Here is an 18,049-nt window from a genome sequence, read left to right as displayed (position 1 = left end):
TTTCATATTTATTACTATTTGGTTATTTGCCTGTGAACATCCATCCTTTTCCTGTGTTTCCCATCAGGTTGTTGGTTCCTTATTGACTTACATGAATTCTTTACTCTGTTTTCAGGTGTTAAAAATATTTTTTTCTTATTTTCCAACTTGTAGAAACTTCTGACCTTTATCATACCAGAGTTTAGAATAGCAGTCAGATGGGTTACTTTATGCTTAGTGCATTTCTTGTGCCCTTTTAAAGAAGTCCTCCCTACCCTGATTATGTAATGATATATTTTTTTTTCCCAACAAAGTTTTCAAGTTTTCTCTTTCATATTCAAGTCTTTTATCCATCTGGAATTTACCTTTGCTATAAAATTTGAGGGAGGGATTGAATGTGTTTTTTTCCTATGGGTCGTTGCTTATTTAACACCATCCTTTTTTTTTTTTTTTAATGTGAATTGTAATCCAGCTCTGTCATAAACGAATCGCCCCTTTTCCGTGTCTACTTTTGGTCTTCTGTCTGCCTCTGAGCCAGTACTACTCAGTCTCCATCAGTTTGGCATTGCTGTAATTCTTACTCTCCCACAGGTCATGTCCGCTTTTTTCCCCCTCCCCCTTCCTGTTCTTCCCGCCCTTCTTCTGTTTCTTCGTCCTCAGGTACAGCCTTAGGCCATCCTTTGAATGCCGGTCTGTGTGGCGGTCGTCTTTCCGTCTTTGTTGTGCATATGTCTCATTTCATCCTTGCTGTACACCCAAGCTGCCTGAGGCTGTGTCCCGCCCCGTTCCTTACCAAGGCCACCTGGGGCCCCGTGATCTGGAGGGGGAGGCGTGATCCCACAGACCCGGGGAGGGGTCTCCCACCCCATGGCTGCCATCCTTCTGTGTTGTGTGGGTGAAAGTACCACCAGCATTCACAGCTGTCACACATGAGCATTACCTCAGTCAGCTATAGATTTATTCCCATGGAGAAGTCAACCACTGTTCTTTTCCAGAATCTGTGTTCTCATTGTTGTTTAATCGCTAAGTCGTGTCCAACTCTTTGCAACCCTATGGACTGCAGCACGCCAGACTTCCCTTTCCTTCACTGTTTCCCAGAGCTTGCTGCTGAAACTCATGTCCATTGATTCAGTGATACCATCCAACCATGTCATCCTCTATCACCCCCTTCTGCCCTCAATCTTTCCAAGTATTAGGATCTTTTCCAATGAGTCAGCTCTTCACATCAGATGGCCAAAGTACTAGAGCTTCAGCTTTAATATCAGTCCTTCCAATGAATATTCAGGATTGTTTTCCTTTAGGATTGACTGGTTTGATCTTGCTGTCCAAGAGACTCTCAAGAGTCTTCTCCAGCTCCACATTTTGAAAGCATCAACTCTTCGATGCTCAGCCTTCTTTATGGTCCAATTCTCACATGGTCCAATTCATACATGACTACTAGAAAAACCATAGCTTTGACTAGATGGACCTTTGTCAGCAAAGAGATGTCTCTGCTTTTTAATACGTTGTCTAGGTTTGTCACAGCTTTTCTTCCAAGGAACAAGCGTCTTTTAATTTCATGACTGCCTTAAAAATTAAATAACTTATATGGAAAATAATCCCTATTGGCTGTGCCACCTTGCGCCAGTTATTTAACCTGCCCGAACTTTCAGCTTGTCATCACAAAAGAAATAGGATCACAATACCTGTGCCACCAGGCTCCTGCCAAGCTTAAATGAGATAGACCGTGCTCAGCATGTGGGGAGTTTCAAATCATAGCTTGGAAAGAGGCAAAGGAAAGAGGGAATGGTTGGTTGTGGGCTGGGGTGCTGGCTGTCTTATACTCACTTAGGTGGGTGTATGTGGGTGCAAGCAGCCTGCAGGGAAACCTAGTCGGCTTGTCCACCTCTCCTCTGGGACTGGTCCCAAGCTTCCTCCCCACTTGCACGTCCCCAGGACCCTGCTGTGGACAGTTGTCTTTCTCACTCTTAGTCCCCAGCCCCTCACGAGGTCCAGGAGTTTGGCAGATCTAAGGAGGACTCCACTTTCAGTTCTGTTTGATGTGAACCTTGATTTCTGCTCGTTTTTCTGATCAGAAGTTTACACCAAGTCTGCCAATCAGAAGTAGGCTCTCAGGGCTGCCTGGAGTTATTCATGGTGAATTTCATGATGAAATGAAAGCTCCCCAAGCCTTCCCCTGCTTCTTACATTGTCTGTGTGATGCAGGGACTTTCTTTCAACATCTGTACAGTGCCCTGCTTTTCCCAGTGCAGAGAGCCAGAAAACCCCACATGGAGAGCCTTCTAGAACAAGGGTCCCCAACCTCTGGGATCTAATGCCTGATGATCTAAGCTGATGTAATAATAGAAAGAACATGCCCCAAAATGTAAAGTACTTGAATCATCCCAAAGCCATCCCCCCACCGGGTCCATGGAAAAACTGTCTTCCAAGAAACTGGTCCCTGGTGCCAAAAAGGTTGGGGACCGCTGCTCTAGAAACTATCACATGGACAGACAGCTGTTTGGGGAACATGGCCAATCCGACCTGTTCTACTGCCATATCCAGACACGTGCCACACCACTGTGTTCACTGATGATGACATCAGATCCCGGGTTCCCAGGGAAGGATCCGCTCAGCTACCACTAGCTTATTGATTATTGATGCCCAATTAAAGGGCAGGGTTTGAATGCAGGCATCTGAGAAAAGTCCTTATTTGTGTACAGATCAAACTGAACCTTTGTCATTTCCCCGGCGACTTCACGCATCTTTGTGCCTTGGGACCTCAGATGATGTTAAGCAGAGTAGATGCTTCCACAGTTGTATTCAGTTTAATGGTTGACCTTAATCCACTTGTTCAGATGATTTGGACTTGTGTAAAATTATCCCTCGCTTCCCCTTAATATATTAAACTAGGAGAGAAGGGAAATTTCTTTTCAGGACCTATCGCATTCTAAGGATAAATGCAAATTGTTCTCTGATTTTTAATGACCCACTATTAACATAGTAGGAAGCCCAACGCATTACTGCAATGCCTCTTTTCACATCATTACTCCTAATGAAACTGTTAGCAGGGTAATAGCTTGACCTTTAGCTATGGATTCAGATAGCAAAAATATGTCCTGCTTACCCAATACCTATCCACATAGCATGGAATGTTTTCAGATCAATCCAACCACAAACCTTTGGCCCCTCTCTCAGGCCTCATCTACCCATGTCACAAGGAATAGGATTTCATCCTCTGTAGGTAGATTCTAGTTAGAAGTTTCTTTTAAGTTTGAGTGTAAGCCAGAAACGAGAATGTCAGTAATATGCTCAGTGGAAATAATTGTTTGTAGATGTATTTTTTTTCCTGAAAGCCTAATGCTTTGCCTTCAAAGGTCTCAGATGCAGACCCAGGAGGCAGAGAGTTCCGTGGTCTCTTGTGATTGAAAGCAGATAAGCTTTTGCTGAAAGGAGAAAAAAATAGCCAGCAATTGTCGCCTTTTGAACACACAGCAGAATACTTGAGCTCAGGATGAGATTAGAAAGATCCCCTTGGATGCCGCCCACACGTTAGGGGACCTTCCCTCTACTCCTGAACATGCGCCTGCTGGGAATCACTTCGATGTCGGCATAATCCAAATCTATTTGGTTTATTTCAAATCTTTACTTCCTAATCCGGGCTAATTTGGATGCATGCACTTCCCAGTCTAGGAAGAGAGGGGTTGCTATGGAAATTAATTACATAAATAATATTACGAGGAAGGAGGGAGCTGTTTATCTGTAAGATGGTACACTCAATCATTTTGTGGTACAATTTTCTTAGAAACTAATAGGGTGCCAAATACAGCTACTTTTTTCTAGTCATTCAAACAGAATTTCAAGAACCTTTCTGCAACTCTGATTAAGAAGTGTCACAATAAGAAATGTCGCTGTGGGTATTTGACTATAATAAAATCTTGTTACTTTAAATATATGCCATTAAAACTTTCTATTAATTCAGATAGGCCTTGCTCCTCCAATTGGCCTAAATGTCTGAGCTGTTGTATTTACTTCTGTCCAAAACAAAAGCAGAAAGTACATTTGTTTATCCTTCAGATGTTTATGGGGCTCTTAGTTGGGGGCACCACAGTAGGTGCTTTTAGGGAGACAAGACACAGGCCCCTGAAGTTGTCTATAATCTGGTAGAGGAGACTCACAGGCAGTCCCACCCCCAGGATGTTGTCCCCTCTGCCTCTCTCCCAGGTGGAGTCTGCTTACTTGCATGGCCCATGTGCCCTTTGGTGGGCAGCCTGTCGATGATTTCCCTGGACCGTAATTCTGCCTCCTCCTCCTCTCAGTTGGGAGTTAGGATACAGCCTTTCCATCAGCACCACCTCACCATCCACGTGACTGCCTAGAGCTAGAGTGTCCCGACCTCGTCCGCACTGGCTCTCAGCCTCCACTTCAGCCCTACACCACTGTCCACATGTCCTGCTGCCCTTTATCCCTGGCACTTCCTTGCCAACCCCACTGAGATTTCCATTCCCTGGTCTCTTAGATCGTCCCAAGTCTGAGCCATTTTCTGGCTTCACTTGCTTCCTAGATTTGGGTGGAAAGGAAAATGGCTGAAGGAAGCAGTAATTCATTCTGGGGAGGGGAACAGGCATCTTCACCAACATCTTCAATGCTGTCCTTTATATCCTGTACCTTTGCCAAAACCAGCCAGCAAATGCCTAACCCTAGACCAGCCCTCCCATCGCTATCTCCACTCCAGACAAGGAGTTGCCAGGTGCCCTGGAGAAAACGCCTGCCCTGTGGTTGCCACCACAAGCACGCGGCCCTCCTGCTCAGCACCCTGCATCCTCACTGCCTTACAACCCCAGATGTCCCTGCACTCTCCAGGTTCAGTGAGGCATCAGGGGCAGTGATGACTACCTCTGGCCACTTCTAAGTTCACCCTTGTCTTCCCCGTCTCTGGGTTCAGAGGAGGAAGTTTTCCTCCTGATTTCTGGTCGAGGGTCACCAGTCTCTCTCCAGGATCCCAACCTCCAGTTCCTCTGGTGTATGGTTCCTCTGATTGTTCCCTTCTTCTCTCTGGATCCTACCCACTCCAGCTGTGCTGCCTGCCTTCCCCTGCCCCAGCCTTCCTCCTCCTCTTCTTCCCTGCTCCCACAAACCTGGTGTTTGGAGAGTGCTATCTCTGGTCACCCTCCCCACATCCTTGCTGGCTGCCAGGGACCCTCTCCACACCTCCTTCCTGGCTCTTCTGCACCGGGACTGTGGGTCTCTCCACAGTCTTTAGTGTATTCACACACTCCCACCTGCACCAGACCATGCTTCCCAGCTGCTTCCCGACTCTGTGCCTTAGTTCCCCTCAGTCCCCAGGGGTTCCTGCTGTTCTGTGCTTGCCCAGCGCTCTGTTGAAACCTCCCTGCCCACTGTGTTTTCTCTTGTCATTTTAACAGCCACACACATTTGTGCCCCTGAAGTCTATGTCTTCGGCAGAGACCCCTTCCCTGAACTATAGGCATCTGTGTTGAAACAGCTGCCAGCCATCCCCCGTGGGGGCTCCACAGATGCCCCAAACTCAGAGTGTCCCAAACCATGCCTAATACATCTGGCCCATCCCCTCACAATCCCTCCTCCTGGATTTACAAGTCAAGTGAGTCTCCAGAAATGCCAGCTCTCCATCTGTTCCATCATCCCTTCTGTCTTCACTAGCACCACCCCGACTCTATGACTATGCACATTCCTCAAAGGCATCCGTGCTCCCCGCAACACATAGCTACCCGCCCCAGGCCACCCTGCATCTCTTCCTGCACAACTGGATTGTTGATGTTTGTACACTCCCCCCCACCCTACCCCACCCCTGCATCCACGGACTTTGCACCTGCAGGTTCAACCAGCTGCCAATCGAAATATTTGGGGGAGAATTCCAGAAAGTTCCAAACAAAACAAACTTGCCAAGTGCAGGCATCTATTTACATAGCATTTACATTGTATTAGGTATTCTAAATCATCCCTGAGATGATTTAAAGTATATGGGAAGATATGCATGGGTGGTATGCATATAATACACATTGTACATATGGGACTTAAGCATCCATGGATTTTGGCACCCATGGGGAGCCTGAAACCCATCCCCCACAGATTCCAGACTGTTTATGACTTTTTCCCCTTCTTTCACATTACTGTTTACTTAGGATAAGTTTATAGACATAGGATTACCAGTCCAGAGGAATAACAGTTTTATATGCCTCGTCATATACAGCCATCTTATTTCCCAAAAGGGTTCTGCCAGTTTATGCCAACAGTCAAACTTGCATGTGCCAGGTCAACACAATTTTATCAATATTAGTATTATCTTAATCGCTTATCTAATTTAGTAGGTATAAAGTATGTTCTGCAATTTAGGGGCTTACGTGTTACTTGAACGTTTTCCACTTTGTCCATTTATCCATGGAGGCTTGAAGTTACACTTTTATTTGGGAGGAGCTCTTCCTGTGGTGGTGGATTTAGTGCCACTAGCTCTGCTCATTCAAATAAAAATTTTATTTTTTATTCAATAGAAATTGTTTACAGTTAGTTGAATATGACATTTTCCTCTGTCCTTTCTTTTTAAAAGAAACCTTTGAAACATTAAAACGATCACTATTTTAAACATCAAAGAGGCAGCGTGGCAGGCCTTGGCCTCGAGGGGAGCAGGTTGAAAAGTGCTGGGGAGCTCAGTGTGAAGCGGAAGTGCCAGCCCCAGCGCCGCTAGTGCGAAGCGGAAGTGCCAGCCGGAGCGCCGCGTGCACCGCTGCACGCTGTGCGGCTTTGCTCAGATAATTGTCCTGCTCCCTTGTGTCCTGGCACACAACTCCCAGAGCTTCCTTTGTGCTTCTAGGGAGCTCTTCTCTAGGAGCTGCTAGCTCGGGGTGCAAGAAGTTGACTCAAAGTAGGATTGGAGCTTTCACTAAGACCCAACTGCATTGATCCAGTGAGCGCTGAGGCAGTTAGCTGGAATCACCATGAGAACATCATCTCTCTGTGTAATTTTCCATTTGATTTTTTTTAAAGAGTTTTTTTTTTTATGTGGACCGTTTCTAAAGTCTTTATTGAATCTGTTACAATATTGCTTCTGTTTTGTGTTTTGGTTTTTTTGTCTCGAGACGTGTGGGGTCTTAGCTCCCTGACCAGGGATCGAACCCACACTTCCTGCATTGGAAGTCTTAACCACTGAACCGCCAGGGAAGTCCCCTCCATTTGATTTTGAGTTAATAACAGAAAAGTGAAATATATTAATACACTTGCAGAATTCTGTCAGGGGGCCAATGGACCCCCTAGGAAGCATTTTCTCTGCCCATAAGACACATACACATGGACTGGAGCAATCAGAAAAAGCAGTTTCAGAACTACTAGCATTGATAGCCAGTTTCATTTGGAAGCACAGGATGTGGTGTGCAGGATGGGCCCTGCCAAGCTCCATCTTCACCAAAGAATGTCATATGGATTTGGAGAATAGCCACTGCAGAACTGACATCTTTTAGAAATATACTCTTTTTTGTCCCCCTCTTTTTGGGGTTATGTTCCTATTTCAAATATGCATTCTCTTTTTTCAAATGTTAAACAATATTTCATATTTTCTTTCAGTCTTCACAGAAAAATATTGCACTGCTAATCACGTGGATAAACTTCCTGGCCCAAGAGACTGGGTTCAGATTCTGCAGGATCAAATCAAACTGGCGAGAAGAAGGTTAAAAAGAGGCTCAGGTATGAATAAGCTGCAAGAAAATAATTGCAGAAGCCCTCAACTGAATTCTTAGATGTTGCAAAATACAGTTCTTTACTCTCGGATACTTCATTGTCTTTTGTCTTTTGAAGGAGAAGCTTTATATAATGTGCCTTGGTTTTGTGTTTTAAAATCTTATTCAAATAATTTTGAAATTCACCCTAAGATTAAACAGTGAAAATTACATCAGACCATTTACTTTAAATAGCACAAATGAAAAAGATTGCTAATCTCATTGGTAGTTTTATGTTTGAAACAAGGTCTCTCTTTTGTGATCTGCTTCTGTTACCTATTGGTTTTTTATTTGGATCTGCATGACTTTATAAAAAGTACTAGTTGCTTAAGGTTAAAAAAATGAAATAACAATAATCATCCTACCAGAAATACCATGTGAAGTAGAAAGGGCTTTTTAAGTAAAATATTAACTTACCTTTTTTTTTTTTTTTTTTCAATCTGGGCTTGGCAATTCTGGGATAATTCTTCCAGGAAAAGTGAATACCGGTTGCATTTGCCCATTTAGATTTGGGTATCTGAATTCGCAGTCTCCCCAGAGTAGCAATGGGACAGTTTACCAATGAAGAATCCCTTTGGAGTCAGTTTTCTGCCATTATATGGTTATTATTAAAAAAAAAAAAAATTCCTAATCAAACCTCAGGACCCCTGGCCTTCTAAGAGCCTTCTGTGCTTGTGTGGCTGTGATGTGAGAGTTTGGCAGACAGATTTATTTTTTTTGAAATACAGCTGATTTGCAATGTTGTGCCAATCTCTGCTATACAGTGACTCAGCTCTAACTCATACAGACATTCTTTTCTTGTAACCTCAAGATATTGAATATAGTTGCCCGTGCTGTACAGTAGGACCTTGTTGTGTATCCATTCTAAATATAATAATTTGCATCTACCAACCCCAAACTCCCAGCCTACCCCTCCCCCTCCCACTTTGGCAACCAGAAGCTTGTTCGCTAAGTCTGTTTCTGTCTCGAGGGTGGGCTCGTTTGTGCCATATTTTCCATTCCACATCTGAGTGACATCATGTGGTATCTCTCCCTCTGACTTACTTCACTTGGTATGATCATCTCTAGTTGCATTCATGTTGCTGCAGATGGCATTATTTCATTTTTTATGGCTGAATAATATTCCATTGCATATATGTACCATATCTTTTCCCATCATCTGGGGAGACAGATTTTAGATGCTAGAATGTCACACTTTGGGATTTAACAGAGGTCTGGAGGTTCTCTGAGAACAGCAGTACAAACTCAGGAGACCATCTGTAACACAGCCTCTTGGAATTCTCACCATGAGTAGAAGTAACAGTGACCAAGCCTGCTGAGGAGCCCAGTTACCAGCCCCTGGAAGGAAAGCTCTGGGCTCAGGCTCAGAGTGCCCTTGACAGGACACAGAGCACTGAGGGACCACGTGGTTTTTCAGTGTGAAAAACCTTATAGTTGGGCTTTGCTGGTGGCACAGTGAATAAGAATCCACCTACCAATGGAGGGGACACGAGTTCAATCCCTGGTCTGGGAAGATTCCACATGCCACAGAGCAGCTAAGCCTGTGCACCACAACTACTGAAGTCCTTACACCTAGAGCCTGTGCTCTGCAACAAGGAACCACCACAATGAGAAGCCCTCGCACTGAAACAAAGAATAGCCCCTGCTGTCCACAACTAGAGAAAGCCCATTAGCAGCATAGCACAGCCAAAAATAAATAATAAATAAATTAAAAAAAAAAAAAAAAAACCCTTACAGGTCTATAAAAGTAGCCAGCAGTACTCAACTCCTGGATGACTTTTCTATTAAAAATCTTCCCTTCCTCCTCCTTTACCCTTCTGGCTTCTTTTTACACTTAACTGATTCTCCTTTTAAAAAGAGCAGTGGACTACTAATTTAACTGGTAAACAAATGGATTATCGCTTTAGGTAACACGTCACAGAGAAGTCAGTAGATCCATTTCCCAGGACTCATGTCTGCTCTTCACCAGCTCTGGCCCTCAGACAAGTCACTAGATCCTTCTCATCCTTGGGTCTCCATCACTAAGGAGACAAGTACAGCCAGTTTCAGCGCTGTCCTAAGGCTCCTGACGTGTGCTGTACAGGAATGTCTATCAGCGAAGTTAGCGTATCTCTCAGAAGAGGTCTGTCTTTGGGCACAGCCGTGCTTGGCAGTGTGCAGCCACAGTTGCGTCTTCAGTCAGGAGACCCACCGGCCTGCTATGCCAGGGCAGCCGCTTTGCTCTTACGGTCCAGGCGTGATTATCAGGGATGCTCCTTTTGCTCTCAAAGGTTTTCAGGCTTGGACAGTAAGTCATGCCCTCACCCTCCTCTTTGTCTCCCGGTTTTCACTGCCTCCTGCATCTCCAAATCATCTGCAATAAACACAGCACAGTGCAGTGCAGAGGACACGCTGCCCTGCTGGCTCTGGTCTGCCATTTACAATCTCCTGGCAACCTGGACCAATGTCTCAACCTCTCTGAGCCGCGGGTTCTCCATTTATATAACGAGGCTGATGCCTTCCACGGGGTGTTTTCAGAATTAAAATTAGATACGGTATTGCCACTGATGGAGAGCAGATATATAATAATGCTCAAAAAATGCCCATGACCTTATTCTCCTTCCCTTTGCCAACTCAAAACAAAGTGACTCCTTTTTCCTTGCATGTCTTAAAAGCACTTCTGTGTCTTTCTCCTGGCATCATTGGTCAGATTTCTTCCCAAAGGGTCTCTGTTCCCAGAGTTTGTGTCCCCATCCCAGTTCACTTTATTTATTTCTTACTGGAGGATAATCGCTTTACAATGTTGTGTTAATTTCTGCAGACAATGTCATGAATCGGTTATATGTACATATATACATAATCCCCTCCCTCCCATCCGACCCCGCTAGGTCATCACAGATCACTGGCTGAGCTCCCCATGCTATACAGCAGCTTAGAATCCATTGCATTTTGCCCTCTGACTTCACTCCTCTACAAGAACATTTGCCACGTTTGCATCAGATCATCAGATTTCACTTGTTTATATTAACAGTTGAACTTGACCTCCATACTGATTTTTACCCTGTCGAATCTCCTTCTTGACATTGCTCTTCCCCCAGGTTCTGTGATTTCATTCTGTTTCTCTTCCAGATTCCCCCTCACTGTCTGGAGTCTCTTTCCCTGGCTCTTTCATTTCTGCCTGTCTCCTCTGTTCTGCATCCTCGCTGGTGACATGCACTGACCCAGCATCCCCAGCGAGCGGCTCCAGGCTTGGCCATATCCTGAGACCCGAGTCTTCATTCCCTATGCCTCTGCTAATGGGGTCTGTTCATGCCCCACCCCAGATTAAATACATCTGACTTCCTATTGGCTCCCAAATAAAATCCCTGCTAAACACCCTTCTCAGCATGGCATGCATGGTTCTTCACCATCTAGCGCCAGCCTGATCTCTTGCCATCAGCTTCTGCCCCCTGAAGCCACATCAGCCCCCTCCCTGGTCTAAAATTGGCTGCCACCCCCACACCTACTTTCTCTCTGCCTGGGAAACATGCAGCATCTCAAAGGTTACTTCCTCCTGGAGGCCTCACAGGTAGCCCAGACACTTTAATCTTCCGCCACCAGAATAGTGACAGGGACACACCTGTCTCCTTCACGAGATCCTTGGGAGCAGAGGCTGTGTGTCCCTAAATGTTTAGAACAGTATGTGCCACAGCGTGGACACGTGGGAATCTTTGTTGAATGAACCAACGAACCAATGAATAGAAACAAAGGGACAGCAGTCCACAGCAAACAGCTCCTAGCTCATCGCAGTCACGTGAAATCCTAGAGGATAACCCATCAGTCCCTTACTTGAGGTTCAAGTGCTTCCGCATATCCCCCAGAGCCTGGGGGTGGCTGTGTCCTGGGTACCCCTGCAGCCACTCTCCAGATGCCTGGCCTCCCTCCTCGGGTTCTTTCTCTCACTTCTCTGCCCCCATCTCCTCAGTCGTCTTTCTTCCCTCCCGATTGCCGCTTCTCCCAGCCTCCCCCAAAGCTTCAGAGTCCTGGGTCAGGACGCCTGGACCTCACGCTGTGTGGATTAACTGAGTAACACCTGGGAAGATCAACGTTCTGCCGGCGGGTTTCATCTCTTCTCAGACTGAAGGTCCCCTGTCTCTGCCTGACTTACAAAGAAGGGCCTTACAAAGGCATCCTTGTGACTCTTGACCCCTTAGATCTCAGGCTCCAGAGAAGGAGCTCTTTGCAGCTGACTGACAGGTGTTAGGAAGGACAGCACCGTGAGTCACCCCATGTTAAGTGAGCACTGGTGTCATGTTGGGTGCATGTCTCAGATGATCCCTAATCAGATTTCAAGAATAAGCCTGAACACTGTCCCTCTTAGTATTAAGTCTTATGTTGCCTGAATTCTGCATTAACCCATCCTAACTATTTTGAGTATGTGAGCACTTGTATCTACCTGTTGCTTTTCAGAGCAATTCTCGAACCCCCAGAACAAAAGACACTAAGTCTATTATCAGAGAGAACTGAGATTTATCACTGTGAAGAGACTGAAATGTAATACAAGGTTAGTCCCAAGCAGACTCAAAGAGCCACACCCGCCCCATCCAGCCACCTGCTGCCCTGTGGTCCCTGCACCCTGGTCCCAGTCATGCCATCAGCTTCCAGCAAATCTGTACAGGCTCCTTCCACCAAAACCGCTCTCTGTGTCACAAGGGGTGATGGGAGCACACGGGAGGGTGTAGGGAGTGCTCGGAGCTCCTAGGGGAAAGGATGGGATAAATTCTCATCCTGAAGCTGCTGCCTGAGGAGCTGCAGAGACCACCTGGAGGAAGCGGGCTCAGTGTCCCAGAGCCTGGGCCTGACTGACAGCAAGTGACCCACCGATCCCTAAAGGACTGGTAAGTTCTAGTCTGAAGAGTCACCTTCGAAGGCAGAAGACGTGCATCGGGTGTAGCGCACTGGGCCTGCGCTGAGTACACTGGAGAGCACTGTTCTCAGAGACGCTGGACTAGAAGAACAAGCTCTGTTTTGATGTTGTTCCCCGCTCCTGTGTATATTTTATACATAAACACACCTCTTTTTTTGTTGTTGTTTTTTTCTGTTGTCAGATGCTGAGACCAATTACTCTAAGCTCTGGCCTCCATTCCCTTCCCTGTAACACACACAGTGGGGACCTTCCTCCACATCCCCCAGATAGATTGGCCAGGGAACACACTTCTTAACCATCTCAGAGTTTGGGTTAGTAATTCCCATGCCTGTTGGTACAGAATGGGGTGCAGACTCCACCCCCCTCCCCCATCTCACCTGCCCAGATAACTGCCTGCCCTGCTCTGGGGTCGTTGTCTAATCTGATTTAGGACGTTTTCACTTCTGGCCCTGTCTTTAGATTCTCTGCTCAGAGAGCTGTGATTGGCACCTTGGCAGTTCTCTCCTGCCCTTCTAGCAGGTTCTATCAGTGTCTGAGAAGTGGAAGGTGACATAGAGACCACATAGAAACCACAGGAGAGTGAAAATGGCAGCGCTTCTGCAGTGACCTATCAAGTAGGCTCTGTCTCCCAGTTTTGTCAAATCTTGCCCCACTTCGTTCTATCTGAGCGGCACGGAAGTGGGACCCCAGCAAACTGGAACTGGAGCCACGTGTGTTGCTGTCGTCACGTGATGGGAACTAAGGGGCCGGGGGTCAATGCTATTGCTTGCTCTTTTTGTGTTTCCTTCTTGGTCTAAGTGACAATACAGTGTCTCAAAGGTATTCCACAGCTTCGACCTGATTTATCGTATTTGGCCCAGTTCCTGGAATTAGGTACACACTCTACCTGGGCAAAACAATCAACTCACCGCTAAAGCCAGCCCTCACAGCCTCCAGAAAAAAAGGAGTGCCCCCCACAGACTTGAAAGTTTGTTCTGCAAATCCAAATAGAAACTCATTCGGGGCTGTCATCACATGTAATAATTTTTCTTCGATAACTGGAATGATTCCTGGTGTAGATTTTTTTTTTAATAATTTTCATTAGATTATTTCCTCGGCACGGAAATCGCAATTTTTTTTGTGTTGGATCTAAGAGTAAAGCTGTGGCTGCTATTACATTTTTATTGGACTTGTTCAATCTTCCTCAAATCTCACAACTTGCCTGTCACCAGAGAAGAAAGACTGTGAGCTTGTTGTTACAGACAGATGTTATAATTAAATTTAAGTAACAGTCGTGTTTTTCATCCTAGACACTTGGCCCTGTTCGTGCAGCGGGCAGCTGCTAATTTATACATAATCCTTTACAGATGTGGGGGTTGTGTATGTTTGGTTCTTACAGAGCACATATTTGCACAGGCCTGTTTTTAAAAAGTGAGGATAGCTGAATTACAAAGTGATCAACTTCATCCCTGGAACTGATTTTTGTCATTACTAAGTGAAATGCAGTATTTCATAGAAAGTAGAGAAAATTACTAAAGTGTAAAATGAACTAAAACTTGAAGTTTTATAGACTCATATACCTAGAGAGCAGACCTGTAGTTGCCAAGCGAAAGTGGGGTGAGGGAGGGAAGGTGTAGGATTAGTAGATGCAAACTTTTATACATAGGACAGATAAACAATAAGGCTCTGTACAGCACAGAAGTTATAGTCAATATCTTGGGATAAACCATAATGGAAAAGAATATAAAAAAAGAATGTCTATATGTATATAACTGAGTTATTTTGCCATATAGCAGAGATTGGCACAACATTGTAAAATCAGCTATACTGAAATTTAAAAAATTAATTTAAAAAACCTGAAGTTTTAAAAATGTAGCTTATAGCGATGCATGTTATATATATTTGGACTATTAATAGCAAAGAGATTAAGTCAAGGCATTACCTGAGTCAAGTCCTTGGCAGAGTCACTAGCTATTTTATTACCTTAGGTAAATTTCTTACTATCTGAATCCATTGCCTCATTTGTTAAAATGGGCATGAGTTAGACCTACCCTGTAGGGGGTTGCTAAGGATTAGATGACACGGTGCATATAGTAAGTGCTCAGTAGGTGGTAAGCGTTTAGTAAATGGTAATGCCTATCAGAGCTATTATTATTACTGAAGAAAACTTTAAATCCCAGACAATGAAAGATCATCTTCCTATTCAAGTTCACTGAAACCAATCAGAAGAGAATAATGTCAGGATGTCCCTAGTGGTCCGGTGGCTAAGACTCCAAACTCCCAATACAAGGGGCTTGAGTTCAATCCCTGGTGAGGGGACTAGATCCCACATGCTGAAACTAAGACCCAGCACAGCCAAATAAATAAATAAATAATTTTTAAGAGAATAATGTCTTCTAAATATGAAAATAACATGCTTGTTATTTTTTAAGTATGAAATAAAATTTTAAAATTTGTTAAACTTGAACAAAATTTTAAATAGCCATAAACTTTTCATGCAGAGAGAAACATTTTAGTGTGAGCTGTATTTTGCCCATAAATCTACTGACAGAATTCTAATCTTACCATTTGTCCCATCTGGATATGTTTTTCATTATTAAGCATTCACCGACATCATCATCTTCTCCAATCAAAACTGGTCTTGATTACTCTGTCTCGGTGTTTTCTCTTTGTGGTGGGTTTAGCACACCACAGGGGCGATGGGTTTTTCACTGGCCAGCGTGTGGCAATCTGCAGACAGGATGGTAGAGAGGTAAACGAGGGGAAATCTCTGAATGTCTCCATCCATCTCTGAACCCTGGTTGTGTCTAAAATCACAATGATTGGGAACTTCCCTGGCAGTCAGTGGTTAAGACTCTGCACTTCCTCTGCAGAGGGCATGGGTTCCATCCCTGGTGGGGGAATTAAGATGTCAAGCAGCCAAAAAAGCAAAACCACAACAAGCAGAACAAGAACAAAGCACTAGTCTGTGTACCACCAACTCAGCATTACGATGTGTTGCACACAGCAGCCCTCACCCAACTGCCCTCTTGGGCACACGTGCAGGAAATTCCAACAGGGCCACAGCCTTCAGACAGAGGGAGCAGGCCAGAGTGATCCCAGTAGCCGTGGAATGTTCTGGCCCGTCCACGGCACGTCCGGGAAACTGACAAGCTCATCACTTACCAGGAAACAAATAGGCACCTTCTTTTTTTTGTACTGGGTGGAAGGTTCTCTGTGACAAAAGGATGTCACATCCTTTTGGAAAACTCTTAAGGGCTATTGAAATAGATGAGCAGCATTTTGCATTTTAAAGCATAGAAGTGACAAATCTTTTGAAGAAATGCTTATTATTCTTTCTGATTTTATCCATGACTTTATGTCAATTTTAGATTGAGTTTCCAGCCATCAAAAAAGGTTTCATTCCCAAGCTGTCATAAGCCTGCCCCACTGGAATGTTTCTGGGGATGACCAGTAAAATTCTGCCATAGGAATTCACTGACCTCCATGCCTTCAACAATCATGTTTAAACAATTCACCCCAGATTCTGGGTAGATACTGAAGCCTATGTAAATAAGTGAAAATGAACTGCAATCATCAATGAGTGATAGAATAAGGATCATAAGATATAAAAAAAATGTAATACACAAAAATAGATTTCATATCATTTAAATTTTTTTTCATTTAAATAATGCTCCTAAAATCTCTAATGTGATCCAGCCTAAACTGAGAAGGGAAAAGAAAGGTGAAAACTATTATGTATGCTGGAGTTTTTAAATTGTATTACCGTATTAGGCAGAATGAATGAATGCCTTGAAACTAATGAGATTTGTGTTTTGCGTTTGTAACCAGCAGAGGCAGTTGACGGTGATGAACGGCTGGACAGTGTTTCTCTAACCCCAACAGGTAAAACACATTTCCATTTTCATCACCTGCTGGAAAATATGGCATATGAAAATATTTGCGTTGAAAATGTTTTTAACATCAGAGATGCCGATGCTTGAGCAAACTACTTCCATTAAGAGACCCAGCCCTTAGTCCTCAGAGGAGCTCAGTGCCCTGCATTCAGGGAGATTTTGAAAATTGAATATGAAAAGCTACCGTTTTCTCACATTCTGTTTCATCTTCTTGTAAACCTCAGAACAGCAAGTCCTAAAAATTTAGTGTCACATTTTGCTTCCCCAAACCTTGGGACATTAAAAAGATATCTATTTTAACATAAAATGATATTTCTGTTTAGATTAGGGATCATCTGTTTTATGATGGGACTCCTGTCTGTTCTGGCTTCTCCCTCCTTCCCCCAAAAGGCTTTGAGGGGCAGTATCACCACTCTCCCTATAATGGGCACCCTTTGAATACTGTGCTTTGAGTGAGTGAATAAGCTGATCCATCTAGCCGGGTGGCTAACACTGTAACCGGATCAGCTGAATATAGCATCTCACTGTTGCATCTGCGGCAGGGATAAGCTGCAGACTTCCTTCAAACTTCATTATTTAACTCTCCAGTAATCCTTCCAACCTTGGACTCTGCCTGTGCCTCAGTTCTCACCTGAGAGCCCGAGGGACAGGTGTCCAGTGAGTCACGTGACAGAGTTTATCCCTCAGTTGGTCTCAAGATTGTTTTGACTGCTCTCGAAATACCTGAAGAGCCTCTAACAACCAAACCCAGACACCCCCTACCCTGCACCTCCCCCGACAAAAACCCTGTCAGTGAACAAGCTTAGCTCAATGTTCTCTCTCCCTTTGACATGGTAAAGCCAGCGACTATGAAAGGCATGTGTAGGAACTCTGCGAGGCCACTTGTACACAGGCAGCACTCACCCTGACTTCAAGGTGCACAGACACACATTAGTGAACTCAGAGTAGGCACAGCCACACAAGTGAGAAGGTGCTTTCTCTATCACCGAGTAACTAAGCAACAGACAGATGGATAGATAAATGAAATAAACTGCGGAGGCCAACAGCAACCTCCTTCTATCAAGGTCTCACTGGATAGAGTCATTACAGAAATGCCAGAAAAGTGGTTTCTCTTCTAGTTTGGCTATGTGTCCATATTTATGAAGGAAGAGAACTGAAATGCATGATCTCTATTGTTCCTGTCCTTCTCTGAGTATCAGGACAATTCCCATTATCCTTGTTCTGACCTCCCCCTCCCAGTAGAGGCATGAAGTGCTGCTACTAATGATGAAATTGTCCCCTTTCAGGAGGCCCTCTGGAGGAACCCTTGGCTGTTCTACTTGTATCTGTTGGCCAAAAAGTTCATTGGAAACTTTTGTTTCTGATGTCTTACGGAAAACCCCCAATGAACTCTTTGGCTAACCCAATACTTTGCAGGGTTCCTCCCCAGCCAGCCCCATTGTCCCCAGGGCATTTGCACTGCCCACCTGGCTGCCTTCTGCCACAGTGGGCTTTTAAGAAGTATATTATTTGAAAACCACTCCCCTTGAAATAATACCTTTGCATTTTCCCATCTGAAGATGGAGGCAGAGAGATGTTTCAGA

General features: G+C 44.6%; 1 protein-coding gene across 3 annotated transcripts in view; it reads left to right on the top strand.

The window, feature by feature from the left end:
- Positions 1-18,049, top strand: part of BEND7 (BEN domain containing 7) — an 86,188-nt gene that overhangs the window by 64,088 nt on the left and 4,051 nt on the right. For 2 of the 3 annotated variants that reach the window (XM_010859937.1, XM_010859940.1), the window contains exons 6-7: positions 7,555-7,674; positions 16,402-16,455. In XM_010859937.1, the coding sequence (XP_010858239.1) occupies positions 7,555-7,674; positions 16,402-16,455 (174 nt within the window). The remainder of the gene's footprint in view (positions 1-7,554; positions 7,675-16,401; positions 16,456-18,049) is intronic. The other variant, XM_010859938.1, reaches the window with a different exon arrangement.

The sequence above is a fragment of the Bison bison genome, unplaced genomic scaffold, assembly GCF_000754665.1.
Source record: "Bison bison bison isolate TAMUID 2011002044 unplaced genomic scaffold, Bison_UMD1.0 scf7180017864461, whole genome shotgun sequence".
NCBI classification, from domain to species: Eukaryota; Metazoa; Chordata; class Mammalia; order Artiodactyla; family Bovidae; genus Bison; species Bison bison.
This window is presented reverse-complemented; position numbering and strand designations above follow the sequence as displayed.